The sequence below is a fragment of the Phyllobates terribilis genome, unplaced genomic scaffold, assembly GCF_046119375.1.
Source record: "Phyllobates terribilis strain yellow unplaced genomic scaffold, ASM4611937v1 Scaffold_97__1_contigs__length_5976380, whole genome shotgun sequence".
Taxonomy (NCBI): Eukaryota; Metazoa; Chordata; class Amphibia; order Anura; family Dendrobatidae; genus Phyllobates; species Phyllobates terribilis.
This window is the reverse complement of record NW_027362857.1, coordinates 3,165,698-3,182,391: the sequence shown is the minus strand read 5'-3', so window position 1 is coordinate 3,182,391 and position 16,694 is coordinate 3,165,698. Positions and strand designations below refer to the sequence as shown.

Sequence of the window (16,694 nt, the reverse complement as noted above, 5' to 3'; positions counted from 1 at the left end):
TTTATAATAATTCCGATTGTTGGATGTCAGTTGATGTTGAACCCCACCGGTGAAGAGGTCAATATAGTAAACCTGGAAAACCCCTACAATGCATTGAGTTTATGGCAGCTAATTGTCATCATGTAGTTGATGGGGAAATATAACAGGTACAGTCTAGGGGTACAGGAGACATTTGAGCTGATAAAAGCTGAGTGTGCATGGTGATAGATAGCGGCTCTGTAAGACTAAACTTACCTTGTGGCCGGAGTCTGTAGAGCAGAGTTACTGTACATGTCCAGACTCTCTGACCAGGTCTATGCAAAAGTATGAAAAGTGATATAGTAATGTGAAATTCAGGCCAACACTCCCTTTTTTCCACTTTATTTAATCCATATAAACACAACCAAATTTAAGTGGCTTCTTACAAAAACAGCACATGAAAAATGTACAAATGCCATCAGCAAAACGTACTTCAGCCAGACGACAACGCGTTTCTGAGCTCTACGTTTCTTAGTTTGATCCTGAAAAATTCCACAATACTTAACACAGGATATCTGAGTTCGCAGATTCGTAACACTCAGGTTAAAATGTGCATAGACAAAATATATAGATAAAACCTGTAAAAACCACAATGTGGATAATGCAGATAAACCAACCATACAATAAAGTAAAAACAGGAGCCAAGGCTGTAAGTGCGGGGATTTCTGTGCTTGGGGATCATACTCGATACTGGATAAATTGAGATGTGAAAATGTTGTATCCATTTTTTCATCATTTGCAGATCACTAACACGTCTCTCCGTCCTGTGATTTCCATAGTTCCACGACTTTTCCTTCTTAGTGTTGCAATTTCAATGTTGAGGATTGTAGTTATGCTCAGTGTTCTAGTATTAAAGTAAATAATCCGACCTCTGATTCAGATTTATGGGATGGGAGGTATTTAATATTAAAATCCAAAAAGCCTCCCTGAAATCCAGCCCCTGCACTTGAAGCACACAGGCCCATGCTGCTCTCCCACACCCACAAGATTGGGGTCTTTATTGAACATATGACCCTGCCTCACATTGGAGAAAATCTATATGTGGTGCCCTGCTGCGCAATGGTGCCACAGATCCCAGAGGGGTGCATGGACGGATTTCTCCACAAGAGGCCCTCACAGCATACACACACCTCCACCTTCCACCTCAGACCACCAGAGGAAGCCCGATAGGGATATAAATAGGGAAGGTGGAGTGATTCAGCAGTTCCTGCTCAGACACAGAAGGAGTGAGTCTGTGAGTTAGTTCTCCTCAGGAAGAGAGTAGAGACAGAACAGTCTGGAGTCCACAGCCAGTTCCTGCAGAGTGAGACACAGAGAAACAGGTCAGTCTGCAGTGGAGCTCAGTCAGACTCAAGCAGCTCGAGTTAAGTGAGCTAGGAGCGTTGCTGACGCTCAGAGAGCAGCAGAAGAGGCAGCCAACCAACTGCCAGTGTGTATAGCCTAGTGAGAGCCCGAGTATGCCGAAGGCTAGAGGAGTAAATAGCATTGGGAGCAGAGGAGCTTTAACGGCTCACCCCAGGAACCATATACCGGACATCGGGTCTGAGTCTGCAGGGATTCTTTACACCCAGCAGAAGACAACCAGAACCCCTGGCGAACTACATGTCCCAGGAATACCAAACGCTGACTGTTATACCAGGGTCAGGAGTTACCGAGGCCCCATATACCAGGGAGTGTGTACTCCAACAGAAGGCCCTACCACAGGATCTGCTGGTGCAGAACAGAGACTAAGTTAGGCCTAGCTCCAGGCAGGCCAGAGACTAACACTAAGCGGCGAAGAAACAGGAGGCCTTACACCTGCTCACTGGGGAGAGTCCTGCAGTGCACCCCTCACCCTGCAGTGCTCCGGACAGTACCTGCATTTCCACCAGTAAAAGGTACAGAAGCAAACCGTGTGTGGGTGTGTCCCCTGTTCTTCCTTGGACCCGGCTGGGTCATCTCCATATTGTGCACCTCGTCAAACATCGCTGCCCTGAGGCCTAGCTCCACCTGTGGGGAGCTACACCATCATAGCTGCCATAACACCGGCCTCAGTGGACTGCCGCAGCGCTGGTGATCCTCACCAGACACCACAGGTGGCGTCACGAACTTTGACATTTCATTTTCCCCGTTTTTAAGAGAGACCCCAGGGTACGGGCCCGGGAGCCGACCACCGCGACCTCCCCCAAGACCAGGCATTAAGTCCCTGGCGCCGAGTAGTCCCCATCCCCTGGGTGCCACATTTACATATGGGACAAAGGGACCTTTTTGGCTCCCCTAGTCTCTAGGGCACGAAGGAAACAGTAAACCCTGCACTTATTATAGGCAAGCCCCTGGGAGAGGTGGGTTTTTGGTGGTGTGTAGTAATGGACTTACCAAAAACTTTCATCATAGCTTTTTTTATCAGAAAACTGGAGTAATCTGCTTTGAAAAGTATTAAAAAAAATTGAGCAAAGAGGAGTTGTACAGAAATGTTCCCACTTTTAAATTTTATTTCGCTAGTTTGAAGAAACTCCGCCAAAATGTGCAGAGCTAGAGAGGAGCCGGGACTGGATGGGACATGGCTATGTCCACCTGTCAAATTCTGCAAGAGCGTTGGCGTTTCTTCTGCCAGTAATGCTACTTCAGTCCGTGCACAACTTTAGTCTTAATATATCGGCCTCACAGTATTTTATAATGGCCAAAAAACTGATTTTCAGCCATGTCAGAAACTTTCAAGATAATTTATAGTCTGATCCGCCATCTTGTCCGTGTCTTGGAAACCTGAGAATGAGCGCTAGTCTCGGCAATCCAACAATCCCATACACAATGAGGGGTCCGCATACTTGACCTCCAGTCCATTCATTATGGAGCCCACATTTGGGATTAGTGGGGTCTTTAGTGATTGGGCCCCAAGCGATCAGTAATTATCCCCTGTCCTATGGATAAGTGATAACGCACCATCTTGTTCCAAACCTTTAAGGTGAAGGCCCATTTGCACATCGCCTGTAGAGCATCACACAGATTCCCTCATATTACGGAGCTGCAGACGTTCTGCCATATTAGATTTATTTTTATGGAGGAACTTTCCCTAGAAACATTGTATTGTAATCTAAAGAAGAAAAGACGCCTCCATATGAACTTGAGGACACCTGAAGGAGCAGCATGGCCCTATACAATGAGAATATACGGCATGTGTCCTCTGATGATACCAGTATGTTCCACCATAACATGGACCTGTGTAATGGACAAGTAGCTACTACCAAACCCCAAAACCTATTGTAACCAGAGATAACACTATAAAAAAATTAAAGTTGCTTTTATTTTATTATTTAAATAAAAAATTCTCAAGAAATCTTAAAAGTTGACAATCAGGCGTCCATCATCCATATTTCCACGCATTCAGTAATAGCTGATGGTCGGTCTGACACATGTGCAGCCCAGAGTCACCAGCTCGCCCTCCAGTCTGTAGGAGAAGCTGCAGCCTTTCTGCTCCCGTCGTAGGACCATCACCTCCTGCTGGATGGGGAAGGAGATCAGGTCTGGACTTTCATGGCCATCAGCGTCTACACAAGCAAAAGTCAGACAATCGGCCTCGGCAATGACGACAGGGAACCTGTTGGTATCTGTGCTGAGACTGGGAATAAAAATACACAGTGAGAGAAGCTGTGTAACACCTGGTCCATGTCCGCGCTCCTTGTTCTTATCCTGCAGATTCTCGAGGCTTTTTCTTCAGTCTTCTGCTCTATAAATCTCCAGTTTCTCCCTCCATACAAGATTATTCTGGGTGATGTCAGAGCCGCGCCGTGCGCTCTCAGCTTCTCTCCTTCATGTTTTATTTCTAATAACTGCAGCTGCATCTCCCTCCTCCCCTGAAGTCTATTTGGGGACAGGGGAGATTTCTGAACGGTTACTGGGAGCTTGTAGGCAGGAAAAGAAGAACGAGAGGCGGCTAGAAGATGGGAAGACGTTATTCTCCACTAAAGGGGTTATAAAAACATCCCGACAAGCTATTCCCTGCTATTGTAACTCTACTGAAAAGATTATTTTCTTTCTATACTTTACTAGACGTCCTTCTATAGGAGACTCCGGGAATCTCCACCGGACTGTATCACTATTCAGCGCTGCTTGTAATGTGACAGGTTGTGATATTACCTGTATTCCCAGGGGGACAGAGAGCGGGTGTGACCGTCCTCCATCTGCTCCGAGCCGTCCATAGAGCTGCTGTCAATCAGACTGGTGTCCACTGTCATACTGGTCGGCAGGTGCCGGTTCCTTCTTCCAGGACATCTCTGTCTGCCCTCTAGAGGGAGCTCTTCACCCCTAGATCCTTCCTGATTATGGGGCAAATCCTCCTCTGGTAGAAAGGCCGACGAGCTGAAGGAGACCGGGACGGCCACCTGAGAGATAGGGAAAGATGGGGAGAACATGGAGAATAATTCACATCATTCCAAAAATAGGGGAAACTTGTCTTGTGCAGATGACGTTTGCCTTGAAGGGGTTGTCCCCTTTCAGAATAGTGACTATCATGGGCTACAGTGGCTGTAACAAAACAAACTGAGTATTACTCCCCCTCCCTGGGTCTAACTCCAGCTCTCCGCTGCTGCCTGATCTCTGCTGATTGTCTGCAGCACTGACATCACATCAACAACTCTACAGCCAATCATGGCTGTGTTCAGCTCACTGATTGGTTGCAATGCTGTCAACTTGATGTCAGCACTGCAGACAATCAGCACAGACCAGGCAGTGTCGGAAAGATGGCGTTAGACCCGGGGAGGGTGAGCAATACCTGGTGTGTTTTCTTATTTTATATATATATATAACCCTTTCTTATAACCCCTTTAGCAAGGCTGAGTCTATTATCTTCCTTTAGAGGGGGAATTACAAATATTATGTGTCCTGTCCTGAAATGTAACGTCACCACTAGTGATGGGAGCAGCGGTAAATCAGTGAATAAATGAAATCTTCTACATCTTTGTGTTATTCCACTTTGTGTTTCATCTCTCACCATCTTCAGGATCTGTTTGATGTCAGTGAATGAGGACGGTTCTGTTTCCATTCGGAGGCCGTAATCCTGCACATTGCTGCTCCTGCTCTCAGCGGATACATTGTATCCAGTCTAGAAAATGCTCCTGAGCAAAATATATATCAGGACTAGTGTTGAGCATTCCGATACTGAAATATCGGGTATCGACCGATATTCGCGGTATGGGAGTTCTGATACTGAGTTCCGATACTTTTAGAATATAGAATACCGGAATCGGAAGTTCCCATAATGCCTGTGCTCTGCAGTGTCTCTGAAGGATGACAAGCTGGATGGCAGCGCTCAGCTTACTCTACTTGTCATTTAATGTTAAAGGATTTATTTAAAAAAATAATAGTGTTTTCATGCACCGTCTCTTTAAAAAAGCCGGCCGGCAATTCAGCATCGGCATACACCGGTACCCGACAATTTACAACAGAAAGAATAGAGCATCACACATAGATTAGAAAGATAGAAACATGTCAGTCACACATATATGAAGTACAGTGACAGTGTTGCTTACTGTACTTGTCATTTAGTGTAAAGGATTTATTTAAAAAAATAATAGTGTTTTCATGCACCGTCTCTTTAAAAAAGTCGGCCGGCAATTCAGCAGCGGTACCCGACAATTTATAACAGAAAGAATAGAGCATCACACATAGATTAGAAAGATAGAAACATGTCAGTCACATATATAAGAAGTACAGTGATAGTGTTGATTACTGTACTTGTCATTTAGTGTTAAAATAAAGGATTTATTTAAAAAAAAATTGGCGCGGGGTTCCCCGTACTTTTAGGCTCTAGCGGAGGTTAAGCAGACGGCTGGGGCAGATGTTTGAAGCCTGGGAAGGGGGTAATACCCACGGAGCTTCCCAGGCTACTAATATCAGCCTTTACTAGCTATTAAAATGGGGGATCGCCCCAAAAAAATGACGTGGGGTTCCCCCTATTTTAATAGCTAGCAAAGGCTAGGCAGACAGCTGGGGGCTGATATTAATAGCCCAGGAAGGGTACCATGAATATTGGCCCCCTCCCAGGCTAGAAACACCAGCAGTCAGCTGCCCCAGAAATGGCGCATCCTTAGGATGCGCCAATTCTGGCACTTAGCCTCACTCTTCCCATAGCTCTTGAGCAGGAGAATTTTCCCACGCTGTCAGTGACGTGCATGACGTGAGCTGAGTTCATTGGACATGAACTCGGCTCATCTGGATGCGGTCACAGCGAGACACTGAGGAGCACAAGCATGTCTGCGCTTCTCAGTCTCTGCGGCATGGCAAGCTGGATGGCAGCTTTCGGCTGCGATCCAGCCTGTCATGTGAATGTGACGCGCCCCCTGGGCCTATGCTGTGCTGCTATGCAGGGGGAATACCCGGAACCGGATCGCTGGGGGTTGTAGTTCTCCGTGGCGGTGACCCGGTCCGTGCCCAGGGTGGTCAAACCAGTGGCAGTCTAAATGTTGTAATAATAAGTGTCCGACTACGCCACCCGTGGATTGCGGTCAGTGGGGACCGCCGCTGCGCTGCAGACCGCTGAGGCTGATGTTGTTTGCGCAGCCAAGAATGGGATAACTCCCCACGGGAGAAGTATTACCTCAGGGCAGCTAGTGTAAGAGATGATGGTGGTGATGGTGTGAGTGTCCCAGTACTGATGGTGCTGGTGCGGCGAGGAACCACAGAGACGTGCAGCTGCAGTTTTCAATGCTTTACTCACAGTTCTTTATCAGGTCACTTGTGCACAGTTAGGACCGCCCGAGCCGTGCTGCGTTCACCAGGTGAGGGACTCGGTCAACTCCCAGGCAATTCCAGAGTGTGGTTCAGAGCTCCCCTCTCTTCCTTTCTACTGGCCGTCCCCACCAGTGACCCACCTTTGTCCAGCTTCCTCGGGCCTTCTGTTGGCGAAACCTCTCCCGGTTTCCCTGACCCTATACGGTATGCCTTTCTGGTGGATGTAGTGAGGGGTCGCACCAAGATGTGGTCACAACCTCCGGTTTTGGCTGAGGATTAGTCGCCTCCACCAATTCGGGTTCCGGTACCCTGCTCTGCCAACCCTTCACCCTATATCTCCTGGACATATGGGCTCCCTGTCAGCCCTCTCTGGCTGAACTCCTCTCTGAACTGACCACGGGACTGAACACTGTTCTAAGATGGTGCCCACCTTATATACCTCCCTCTATGTGTGAGCCCAGGTGACTAGCAACCAATGGGCTCCTACCTATGCCCAGAGACCCACCCCTATCTGCTCCTACACCACTGGGTTTTCCTCCCACCCCCCCACTCCAGCCAGGAACAGATGCTGTCTTGCCTGCACTTCTGTCTAGTGGGAGCACCGTTGAGCTGTCCCTCGGAAATGGGGTGTGTGTGGTGCATGCAGCTTACTGAGTCCTGGTCCACACTCCATCCTTACCCGGGAGTGGAATATCACACCTCTGGTTTGAGGTGCAATACCCCTGTAGCAGCCGAGTCCTCAGGGTGCTACAAATGTAGCAGAGCTGGAGCCGTCCTGGGAACCATGGAAAGGTAAGGATACGGTTGGTTTATTATTTTTCTTTTATTGCAGGAGATCACTGGCTTCAGCTGGAATGGGCGTGATGGTAAGTATGGTTTAATGTAGAACAATAAAGAATTGTGTCTTTATTTCAATTAAAGGACTTTATTCTGGGTGATTGTGTTTTTTTTTTAACTTTGACTTCGATGCTGAATTGCATGGCCCCTCATCCGAATCCTGGTATGCATGCCTCCCTCATCCCCAATCCCGGTATGCGTGGCACCCCTCATCCCCAATCCTGGTATGCGTGGCACCCCTCATCCCCAATCCCGGTATGCGTGGCACCCCTCATCCACAATCCCGGTATGCATGGAACCCCTCATCCCCAATCCCGGTATGCGTGGCATCCCTCATCCCTATTCTGGTATGCGTGGCACCTTTCATACCCAATCCTGGTATGCGGTGCACCCCTCATCCCCAATCCTGGTAAGCGTGGCACCCCTCATCCCCAATCCCGGTATGCGTGGCACCCCTCATCCCTATTCTGGTATGCGTGGCACCCCTCATCCCTATTCTGGTATGTGTGGCACCCCTCATCCCTATTCTGGTATGCATGGCAACTTTCATCCCCAATCCTGGTATGCATGGCACCCCTCATCCCCAATCCCGGTATGCGTGGCACCCCTCATCCCTATTCTGGTATGCGTGGCACCTTTCATCCCCAATCCTGGTATGCGTGGCACCCCTCATACCCAATCCTGGTATGCATGGCTCCCCTCATCCCCAATGCCATTATGCGTGGCACCCCTCATCCCCAATCCTGGTATGCGTGTCACCCCTCATCCCCAATCCTGGTATGCGTGTTTCCCCTCATCCCCAATCCCATTATGCGTCGCACCCCTCATCCCCAATCCCATTATGCGTGGCACCCCTCATCCCCAATCCCATTATGCGTGGCTCCCGTCATCCCCAATCACATTATGCGTGGCACCCCTCATCCCCTATCCCGGTATGCGTGGCACCCCTCATACCCAATCCTGGTATGCGTGTCACCCCTCATCTCCAATCCTGGTATGCGTGTTTCCCCTCATCCCCAATCCCATTATGCGTCGCACCCCTCATCCCCAATCCCATTATGCGTGGCACCCCTCATCCCCAATCTCATTATGCGTGGCTCCCCTCATCCCCAATCCCATTATGCGTGGCACCCCTCATACCCAGTCCTGGTATGCGTGGCACCCCTCATCCCCAATCCTGGTATGCGTGGCACCCCTCATCCCCCCACTATACATACATCCCCCAAAAAATAAACAGTTATACTCACGTTTCTTCTCTGTACCCCAGCGCTGCAGCGTCCTGTTCTGCCGGAGGCCGGGGGAGGAGTGCGGCGACAGAGCACCGCGCTGTAAATGTGCCTTCAGTAAAATGGCACCGGATAGCGTTATGCGCATGCGCTGATCCGACGTCTCACTCCGCACCCGGTCTCCGCTGAAGAGAGGTACCGCGGCAACGCTCCTCCCGGTCAGGTAAGTATGTAAGTATGGCGCCGGAGATCGCAGTGTGCTTTCAGTGCCTATGCATACCGCGCTCTCCGACGCCATACACCTCCTCTTACCGGTAACGGCTGGATGCGGTCTTCTGTGTGGAGCTTCGGACAGAGACCCGCATCCCCGGTTATATTATAGATACTGTAATATTACAGGACAGTGAGGTTTCTCCAATGTTCAAGAGGGAATGTTGTTAGAAAGGGTTTGTCGAATTGTGAGACAGATATTACTGCTTAAATATATTGTATTACTTATCATTGCAACCAGTATAATACTCCAGAGCTGTATTCATAATTCTCTCGGATCAGTAATGTAATGTATGTACACAGTGACTGCACCAGCAGAATAGTGAGTGCATCTCTAGGGTATAATACAGGATATAACTCAGGATCAGTACAGGATCAGTAATGTAATATATATACACAGTGACTGCACCAGCAGAATAGTGAGTGCAGCTCTGGAGTATAATATAGGATGTAACTCAGGATCAGTACAGGATAAATAATGTAATATATGTATACAGTGACTGCTCCAGCAGAATAGTGAGTGCAGCTCTGGGGTATAATACAGGATATAACTCAGGATCAGTAATGTAATATATGTACACAGTGACTCCACCAGCAGAATAGTGAGTGCAGCTCTGGGGTATAATACAGGATGTAACTCAGGATCAGTACAGGATCAGTAATGTAATGTATGTACACAGTGACTGCACCAGCAGAATAGTGAGTGCAGCTCTGATCAGCTGTTGCTCACTGTGGTGATTTAGGGTGTGGTGGCCGCAGATCCTGCTGTGTGCTCCAGCTCTCCTGAGAACCAACACCTCTCCACCTGGGGATCTGCTCTCTCTCCTACCCAGGGAGAGAGTGGGTTTCCTGGGATGAGTGATGGAGCCAAGTCCCAGGCTTCTGCTTCCCGAACCAGGCGGTGGGGGGCAGAAGAAACCAGCAACCGGCCTGCACATCGGAGGACTCGGGGGTGAGACCCTCCACCAGGAGTCGCAGCAATGTGGCTCCTACTCCCCCCAGGACTGTGGAGACTCCTAGAAGCCGCAAGGCTTCCAACATGGAGGAAAAGCCTGACAGCGCGCACGATGGTGCTCCTTCCGGAGTTAATCTGAGTGCTCACGGAGGTGAGGCCGACCTCACTGAGGGGGGTTGGGGGCTGCAGGGACCCCGGGAGTCTGTGTCCACCTATGCCTCCCGGGTCATGATCCACCACCGTGAGTATGAAGATGCAAGTAAGCTCGTCAAGAGGCTTTGGGAGGAGCTGCGCTGCACAAGCGCCAAAGCTGCAGGTGCCTCCAAACCGAGGAAGACAAAGCTCCAAGCAAAGGTAAAGAGGCTCAAAACTGAGATTAATGTGCTGGATCTAAGGAAAGCTGCCATCAGGGAGCAGAGTGGTCCATTTAAAGAAAATCTGATAAATGAAGATTGTTTCAGAGAAATGGCTGATAACAGAGAGCAAAGGCAGATGGGGCTGCAGCCTGAGAGACAGGTGGATGATGAGAGTGATGATGACCAGCAGAAAGCCCCACCTGGCAGCCAGCAAAGTCAACCGCAGGCCACGTGCAGTGAGCTCCCTGCAGGGCAGGCAACAATGGCCTCCGGTCGCAGTTCTGCCAGCTCTGTGGAGGACAGTGACAGTAGCGGCAAGGAAGGGGCGCTAATGGCAGAAATAAAGCTCCTGGAGTCCCCAGTGTGCCTCCAAAACTTCCATCTTGGTGACGATCTACCAGAAGAGGCACCTGGGGGCCACAAAAAGCTGCAGGAAGTGGTAAGCTATGTATATGCCCCCCTCCCTGTACCCCCTGCGTCAGCGGCAGGCTCACCTCGCTGTATAAGCCCCGTTGCCCAGCCCAGCCCGGGTTCTGCTGTGGATCCGGTGCAAAGTCGCGGGGAGATTACACAGCGTGGTAGTGAGGCGCAGAGCTCCGTCTCTGCTTGTAGTAGCGGGGACGCAGCAGGAGGTGCATCAGCCGAGAGGCTGGACAGTGATGGCGGCCCAGCGGCGCGCGTTCGGTCAGACCATGATGCTGCGGTGCGCTCCTCAGTGGGATGGGGGAGCAGCCCGGTGTCGGGGGCAGCTTCGATAGCCTCGGCGCCTCTGAATGCTGTTGCCGCTGATCACTTAGTTGAGAAGCTGCGACAGTGTGAGGGGGCTGCTGGGGCTGAGCGTTCCAGTCCTCCCATGAAAGTGTTATTTTGTGTTGGCGCCACTGGTCAGGAAGATCCTGATGCTAAAGATCAGCAGCGCCTCACAACAGCTAAAGATCAGCGTCGCATCTCTACAAATGCAAAACAGCGGAAATTACCGACTGATGATGTGGAGGGCACACATAAGACCAGGGGTGAGGTCTCCTCCAGTTCTATGGAGGGGACTGAGCCCCTTGTGCCTGATGATGCTGAGGTCAAAATGTCATCCACCATTGTTACTGGTCTAGTAGGAATGAATGTGGTGGTGGGTGTGAATGAGGCCAATTCATTGTCCAGTGGTGTGGTTGCTGGTTTGGTGGAGGGTGAGATGGAGGTGGGTAATGGTGATGCTGTTTGGGCTTATGTAGTCACTGGTCCGGTTGCCCCCCCGGTGGTGGCAATACCTGTCCAAAGTTATGCTAGTGTCACCGCCGGGGCAAATAGGGCATCCTCCTCGTCTCCGGGCTTTGGGGACAGCATGTTGCAACGGCGCCTTCTGGAGGCTCTAAAGAAGGGGGAGAGATCACTAATGGTAGAGGGTCGAGAGGTTGATCTATACTTCTGGATAGAGAGGCATGGCCTCGGGGCCTTCCGAGAGCAAAAAGGGGGGGATACAGTGTGGTCCCTCCCAACAGCCGGGCCAGGCAGTGTGCGTAAGAATGTGGTCCGTCTTCGGTGGAGGGGCAGTGATGCATGTCCTCCAAGGTCTAAAGTTGTGGAGCTCCTGCTGAGGATGGGCTTCAAGGCTATTGACATCTATGCCTTGATACATCCCTATTCCACGCCTGAGTTGGATGTCAGCTTTGTTCAGCCGGAGGGGCTTGAGCTCTTCTGGACGAATTATGAGTTGGCAAAAAATGAGCCCGGCTGGCGAGACTTTGCCGTTCAGGCAGTGTCTCGCCAAAACCAAATCAAGAAAGTGACCGTGATGACTCGTAACGAGTCACTTTCTTGTTATGACATCATGACGTGGCTTGGTCGGTATGGAGAGGTAGTGGAGACGCCAAAGAAAAAACGCGACGAGTTTAGTATCTGGTCAGGGTCCTGGACATTTATGGTAAAACTTAAGCATTCAGGTGGTACGGTTGCCCACATTCCAACATCTGCCTTCCTTGGTATGGATCGTATCCTGGTGTTCTACCAGGGGCAACCGAAGCTCTGTCACAGGTGCGGCGACCCCACACACTTCAGTGCAAACTGCACTGTGCAGAAATGTGCGTTGTGTGGGGGTGTCGGCCATCTTGCTGCCTCTTGTGTGGAGATTAGGTGCCACCTGTGTGGTGAGTTAGGTCACCTATTCAGCCGTTGTCCTCGCTCCTTCGTTAATGCAGTTGAGACCCCGGTGGGAGAAAGCCGTGAGGCCGATTCTGCTGGGGAGGGGACTAGCAGGGGTGGGGGAGATGAGGGGCCAGGGAAGAAAAGCAATAAAAGACGCCTGCCCAGCTGAGGCATCTAGACAAGTGCAGACAGGAGAGGTAGTAGTAAGTCAGAGTGGTGGGAGATGTTCAAGAAAAGGGTGGCGAGATTCTTCCGCCAGCTCTTGAGCCTCAGGAGCCTGGACAGGTATCGCCTGTATCAGGGCCTGAGGAGGAAACTCGAGCATCTTGTCTCAACTGGAGGTAGCCGCGAGGAGATCTCCAGAGTGAAATCTTTGCTAATGAGGTGTCAGTATGATAGGCACGCATCTTTGGGTTTTGAGAGGGATTATGGGAAGTACCGCTCGCCAGACCCTTACTAAAACTGCAAGATATCAGTGAATAGTAAAGTTGTTACAGGACTGGTTGACACTGCGGGGTCCCTGAAAAGATCCAGATCAGGGATCCTAGAGGTAGTCAGATCCTTCTACTCGCACCTCTTGGGGAAGAGGGATCTGGATTGGGATGAGATGTCGGCTTTTCTGGCTGAAGCCATCCCCGAACCAGGGGTAGACCCCTCTCTTGGTGTTTTGACAGAGATGATCAGGGAAGAGGAAGTTAAGTTGGCGATTGAAGGGCTTACCCTAAAGAAATCTCCCGGTCCAGATGGCTTAACATCTGAATTCTATAAGACCTTTAAGGACGCCTTGGTTCCCCTCTTGACTGCGGTATTCAATGAGTGTCTTTCCTCGGGCACTCTGCCAAAGTCAATGAGGCGGTCTACCCTGATCATCTTGTCAAAGGGTAAGGACTCATTTTGCATTGAGAATTGGTGTCCCATAGCGCTTCTCAATGCAGACAGGAAGGTTTTGGCAAAGGTGCTGTTTAATCGGCTGGTGAAATTTGTGCCCCGACTCCTTTCGGGAGCCCAGCTTTGCTCTGTTCCGAGCCGCAATACAATTAGTGCTCTACTCTGTGTCCGAGAGGTGGTGGAGCAGGGTAGGGCTGGCCACTTCAAGGGGTACATGCTGTTATTGGACCAGGAAAAAGCGTTTGATCGGTTTAATCATGAGTACCTCTGGTCTGTCCTTCTGAGGTATGGGCTGCCGGGGGGGTTTGTTGATTGGCTTAAGACCTTGTACGCTGGGGCAGAGAGTTTCCCGCATGTGAACGGTTGGATTGGCAGCTCTTTCGAGGTTGGGTGTGGTGTTCACCAGGGTTGTCCCTTGAGCCCACTGCTGTACGTGTTTGCGCTTGACCCACTTCTTAGGAGGGTGGAGCGTGGACCGTTGGCTGGGATCGGGATGGACCGGGCAGCACCAGAAGCCACTCTGAGAGTGGTGGCGTATGCCGATGACGTCACTGTTTTTGTTTCCTCTGATGGGGAGGCAGAATGGCTGATGTCAGAGGTAAATCGCTACTTGGAGGCATCCGGGTCTAAGATCAACCGGGATAAGTGTGAGAGTCTCGGGCTGGGAGGAGGAGATTCTGGTTTTGATCTCCCAGACACCCTTCCAGAACCCAAAGTCTCTGGAATAGTTCTTGGCTTTGAATTTGGCCAGGGGGGTTACCCCAAACAAAATTGGGACAGCAGGCTGGAAATCACCACTCAGTAGGTGAACCAATGGAAGGGTTGGTCTTTGACCCTAAGGGAAAGGGTAAACCTGATTAAAACCTACCTGCTCCCTTTGCTGATCTATCTGGGCAGTGTGTGCATCTTGCCGGAGCCTCTCTGGACTCGGGTCTACAGTTTGTTCTTCCAACTGTTATAGGGGAATAGACTGAACCTGGTCAAGAGGGAGCTTACTTACCGTACGAGGAGACTAGGAGGGTTGGGTATGGTCAACCCTGTGGTATTCCTTGTGAATACCTTCATTAAGATCAATATTGCAAACCTCTGGAAAGAGAGGGCTCCTCCGTGGGTATTCTCCTGTAGGGGATGGTTTCAGCCTTTCTTCCAGGAATGGGAGACAGGATGGCAAGTGAAGGATCTACGCACACCGCATGGACATCTCCTGGCTTACGCTACCGTGGTTCTGAAGGTAATTCGATGGTGGGGTCTGGAAATGTGGGAGGTCAGGACTCTGCCAAGGAAGCTCTCCTTGACAAAAGGGTTCTGTTGACCCATTTTCAGAGGCCTCTGGTGCTCAGGGATTGTCCAAGTCGGGATCTTGTGGTGGGTCTGCATCTTTTGAATTCTATCAGGATCCCCTCGAAGTTTTGGGACTTGGCTTGGCGCTGCTTCCATGGGAAACTGTGTGTGAGGGACAATCTGAAGTGTAGGAGCTCTGAGGACAGGAACTGTCCTCGGGAGCATTGTGGTACCATGCTAGAAGGCATGGACCACTTCCTGCTTTGTTGTCCCTTTAACACAGAGGTGTACAACAGGGTGGGCGCCTCCATTGGCTGGCCACGGCTGGCCGATCTCTCTTATGCGGAATGGGCCTATGGAGCATTCGGAGACCTGGGTGGTCGGGGCCGCTGCACCTTATTTCTAGTTAGCACAGTGGTTAGGTATCACAAGTGGAACGCACGGTGCTTAGTATCGACGCAAAGGAAAATCCTCCCAATGGACGATGTGTTTAGGACCATACTCGGTGACCTGGTGAAGATGCGTTCTCTGGAGTATGAGAGACTGGGCACACGTCGGGCCTCTCTCCTCTTGAGGGGCTTTTCTTTTAGTGTGCCCTAGTCTGGTCATCTCTTCTCCTGGTGGTGGGCTGCTGCTGACACCATAGATTTTTGTTTTGTTTTGATCAGTAGACAGTGATGTAGGGCTGCAGTCGCCGAACTTGGGCTTGTGGTTATTTTATTGTTTGTTATTGTATTGTTTGTTTCTGTATATATTGTATATAAGGATACGGATTTGGGTGTAGGTGTGAGGTTGGGTGGTGGGAAAAGGGGGGAGGTGGGTTCATCTTGTGGGACACTAATTATTTGGGTGAGAAACTGGCACTGCCTGATCTGGCCTATGGACGTTGGTCATGGACTGAGGCATGAGACGCAGGACCAGCTTTCAGGTCAGTGCCGGGGTTGGGACTGGTCGGCTCGAGTGTGGGATGTTTTGTTTTCTCTTGTATATATTTGTATAGTTAGTATTTATTTTATATTATTTATAAAAAAAGTGTATATATATATATATATATATATATATATATATATTAGTTTGTATATAATTTTGTCGGCTATTGTTTATTTTACTTACTATATTGTTATTTGTTTGGCAACCGGACCAGATGTCATAGTGTAAGTAGTTGTTTATTCTGTATATATGTATAATATGTGTGTGAGGAGAGAGGGAGCGGCTGGACCAGTTCATTACATTGTTTATTTTGTGGTTATTAATTTTGTTTTGTTTCTGTTATTATTATTGTTATGTTTTTCATTTTTATAATAAAAAGATCTACATGATGTAACTCAGGATCAGTACAGGATCAGTAATGTAATGCATGTACACAGTGACTGCACCAGCAGAATAGTGAGTGCAGCTCTGGAGTATAATACAGGATGTAACTCAGGATCAGTACAGGATCAGTAATGTAATGTATGTACACAGTGACTGCACCAGCAGAATAAAGAGTGCAGCTCTGGAGTATAATACAGGATGTAACTCAGGATCAGTACAGGATCAGTAATGTAATTTATGTACACAGTGACTGGACCAGCAGAATAGTGAGTGCAGCTCTGGAGTATAATACAGGATGTAACTCAGGATCAGTACAAAATCAGTAATGTAATGTATGTACACAGCGACTGCACCAGCAGAATAGTGAGTGCAGCTCCGGAGTATAATACAGGATGTAACTCAGGATTAGTAATGTAATATATGTACACAGTGACTGCACCAGCAGAATAGTGAGTGCAGCTCTGGAGTATAATACAGGATGTAACTCAGGATCAGTACAAAATCAGTAATGTAATGTATGTACACAGTGACTGCAAAAGCAGAATAGTGAGTGCAGCTCTGGAGTATAATACAGGATGTAACTCAGGATCAGTAATGTAATGTATGTACACAGTGACTGCACCAGCAGAATAGTGAGTGCAGCTCCGTGGTATAATACAGGATGTAACTCAGGATCAGTACAGGATCAGTAATGTAATTTATGTACAC

At 49.4% G+C, this 16,694-nt stretch overlaps 1 protein-coding gene across 1 annotated transcript in view; it reads right to left on the bottom strand.

The window, feature by feature from the left end:
- The window catches only part of LOC141198546 (microtubule-associated serine/threonine-protein kinase 3-like), a 193,701-nt gene that overhangs the window by 144,981 nt on the left and 32,026 nt on the right, over positions 1–16,694 (bottom strand). The window contains exons 3-5 of the mRNA XM_073662980.1: positions 4,985–5,095; positions 4,351–4,376; positions 3,427–3,613 (exon numbers count right to left, since the gene is read on the bottom strand). Of these exons, the coding sequence (XP_073519081.1) occupies positions 3,427–3,613; positions 4,351–4,376; positions 4,985–5,095 (324 nt within the window). The remainder of the gene's footprint in view (positions 1–3,426; positions 3,614–4,350; positions 4,377–4,984; positions 5,096–16,694) is intronic.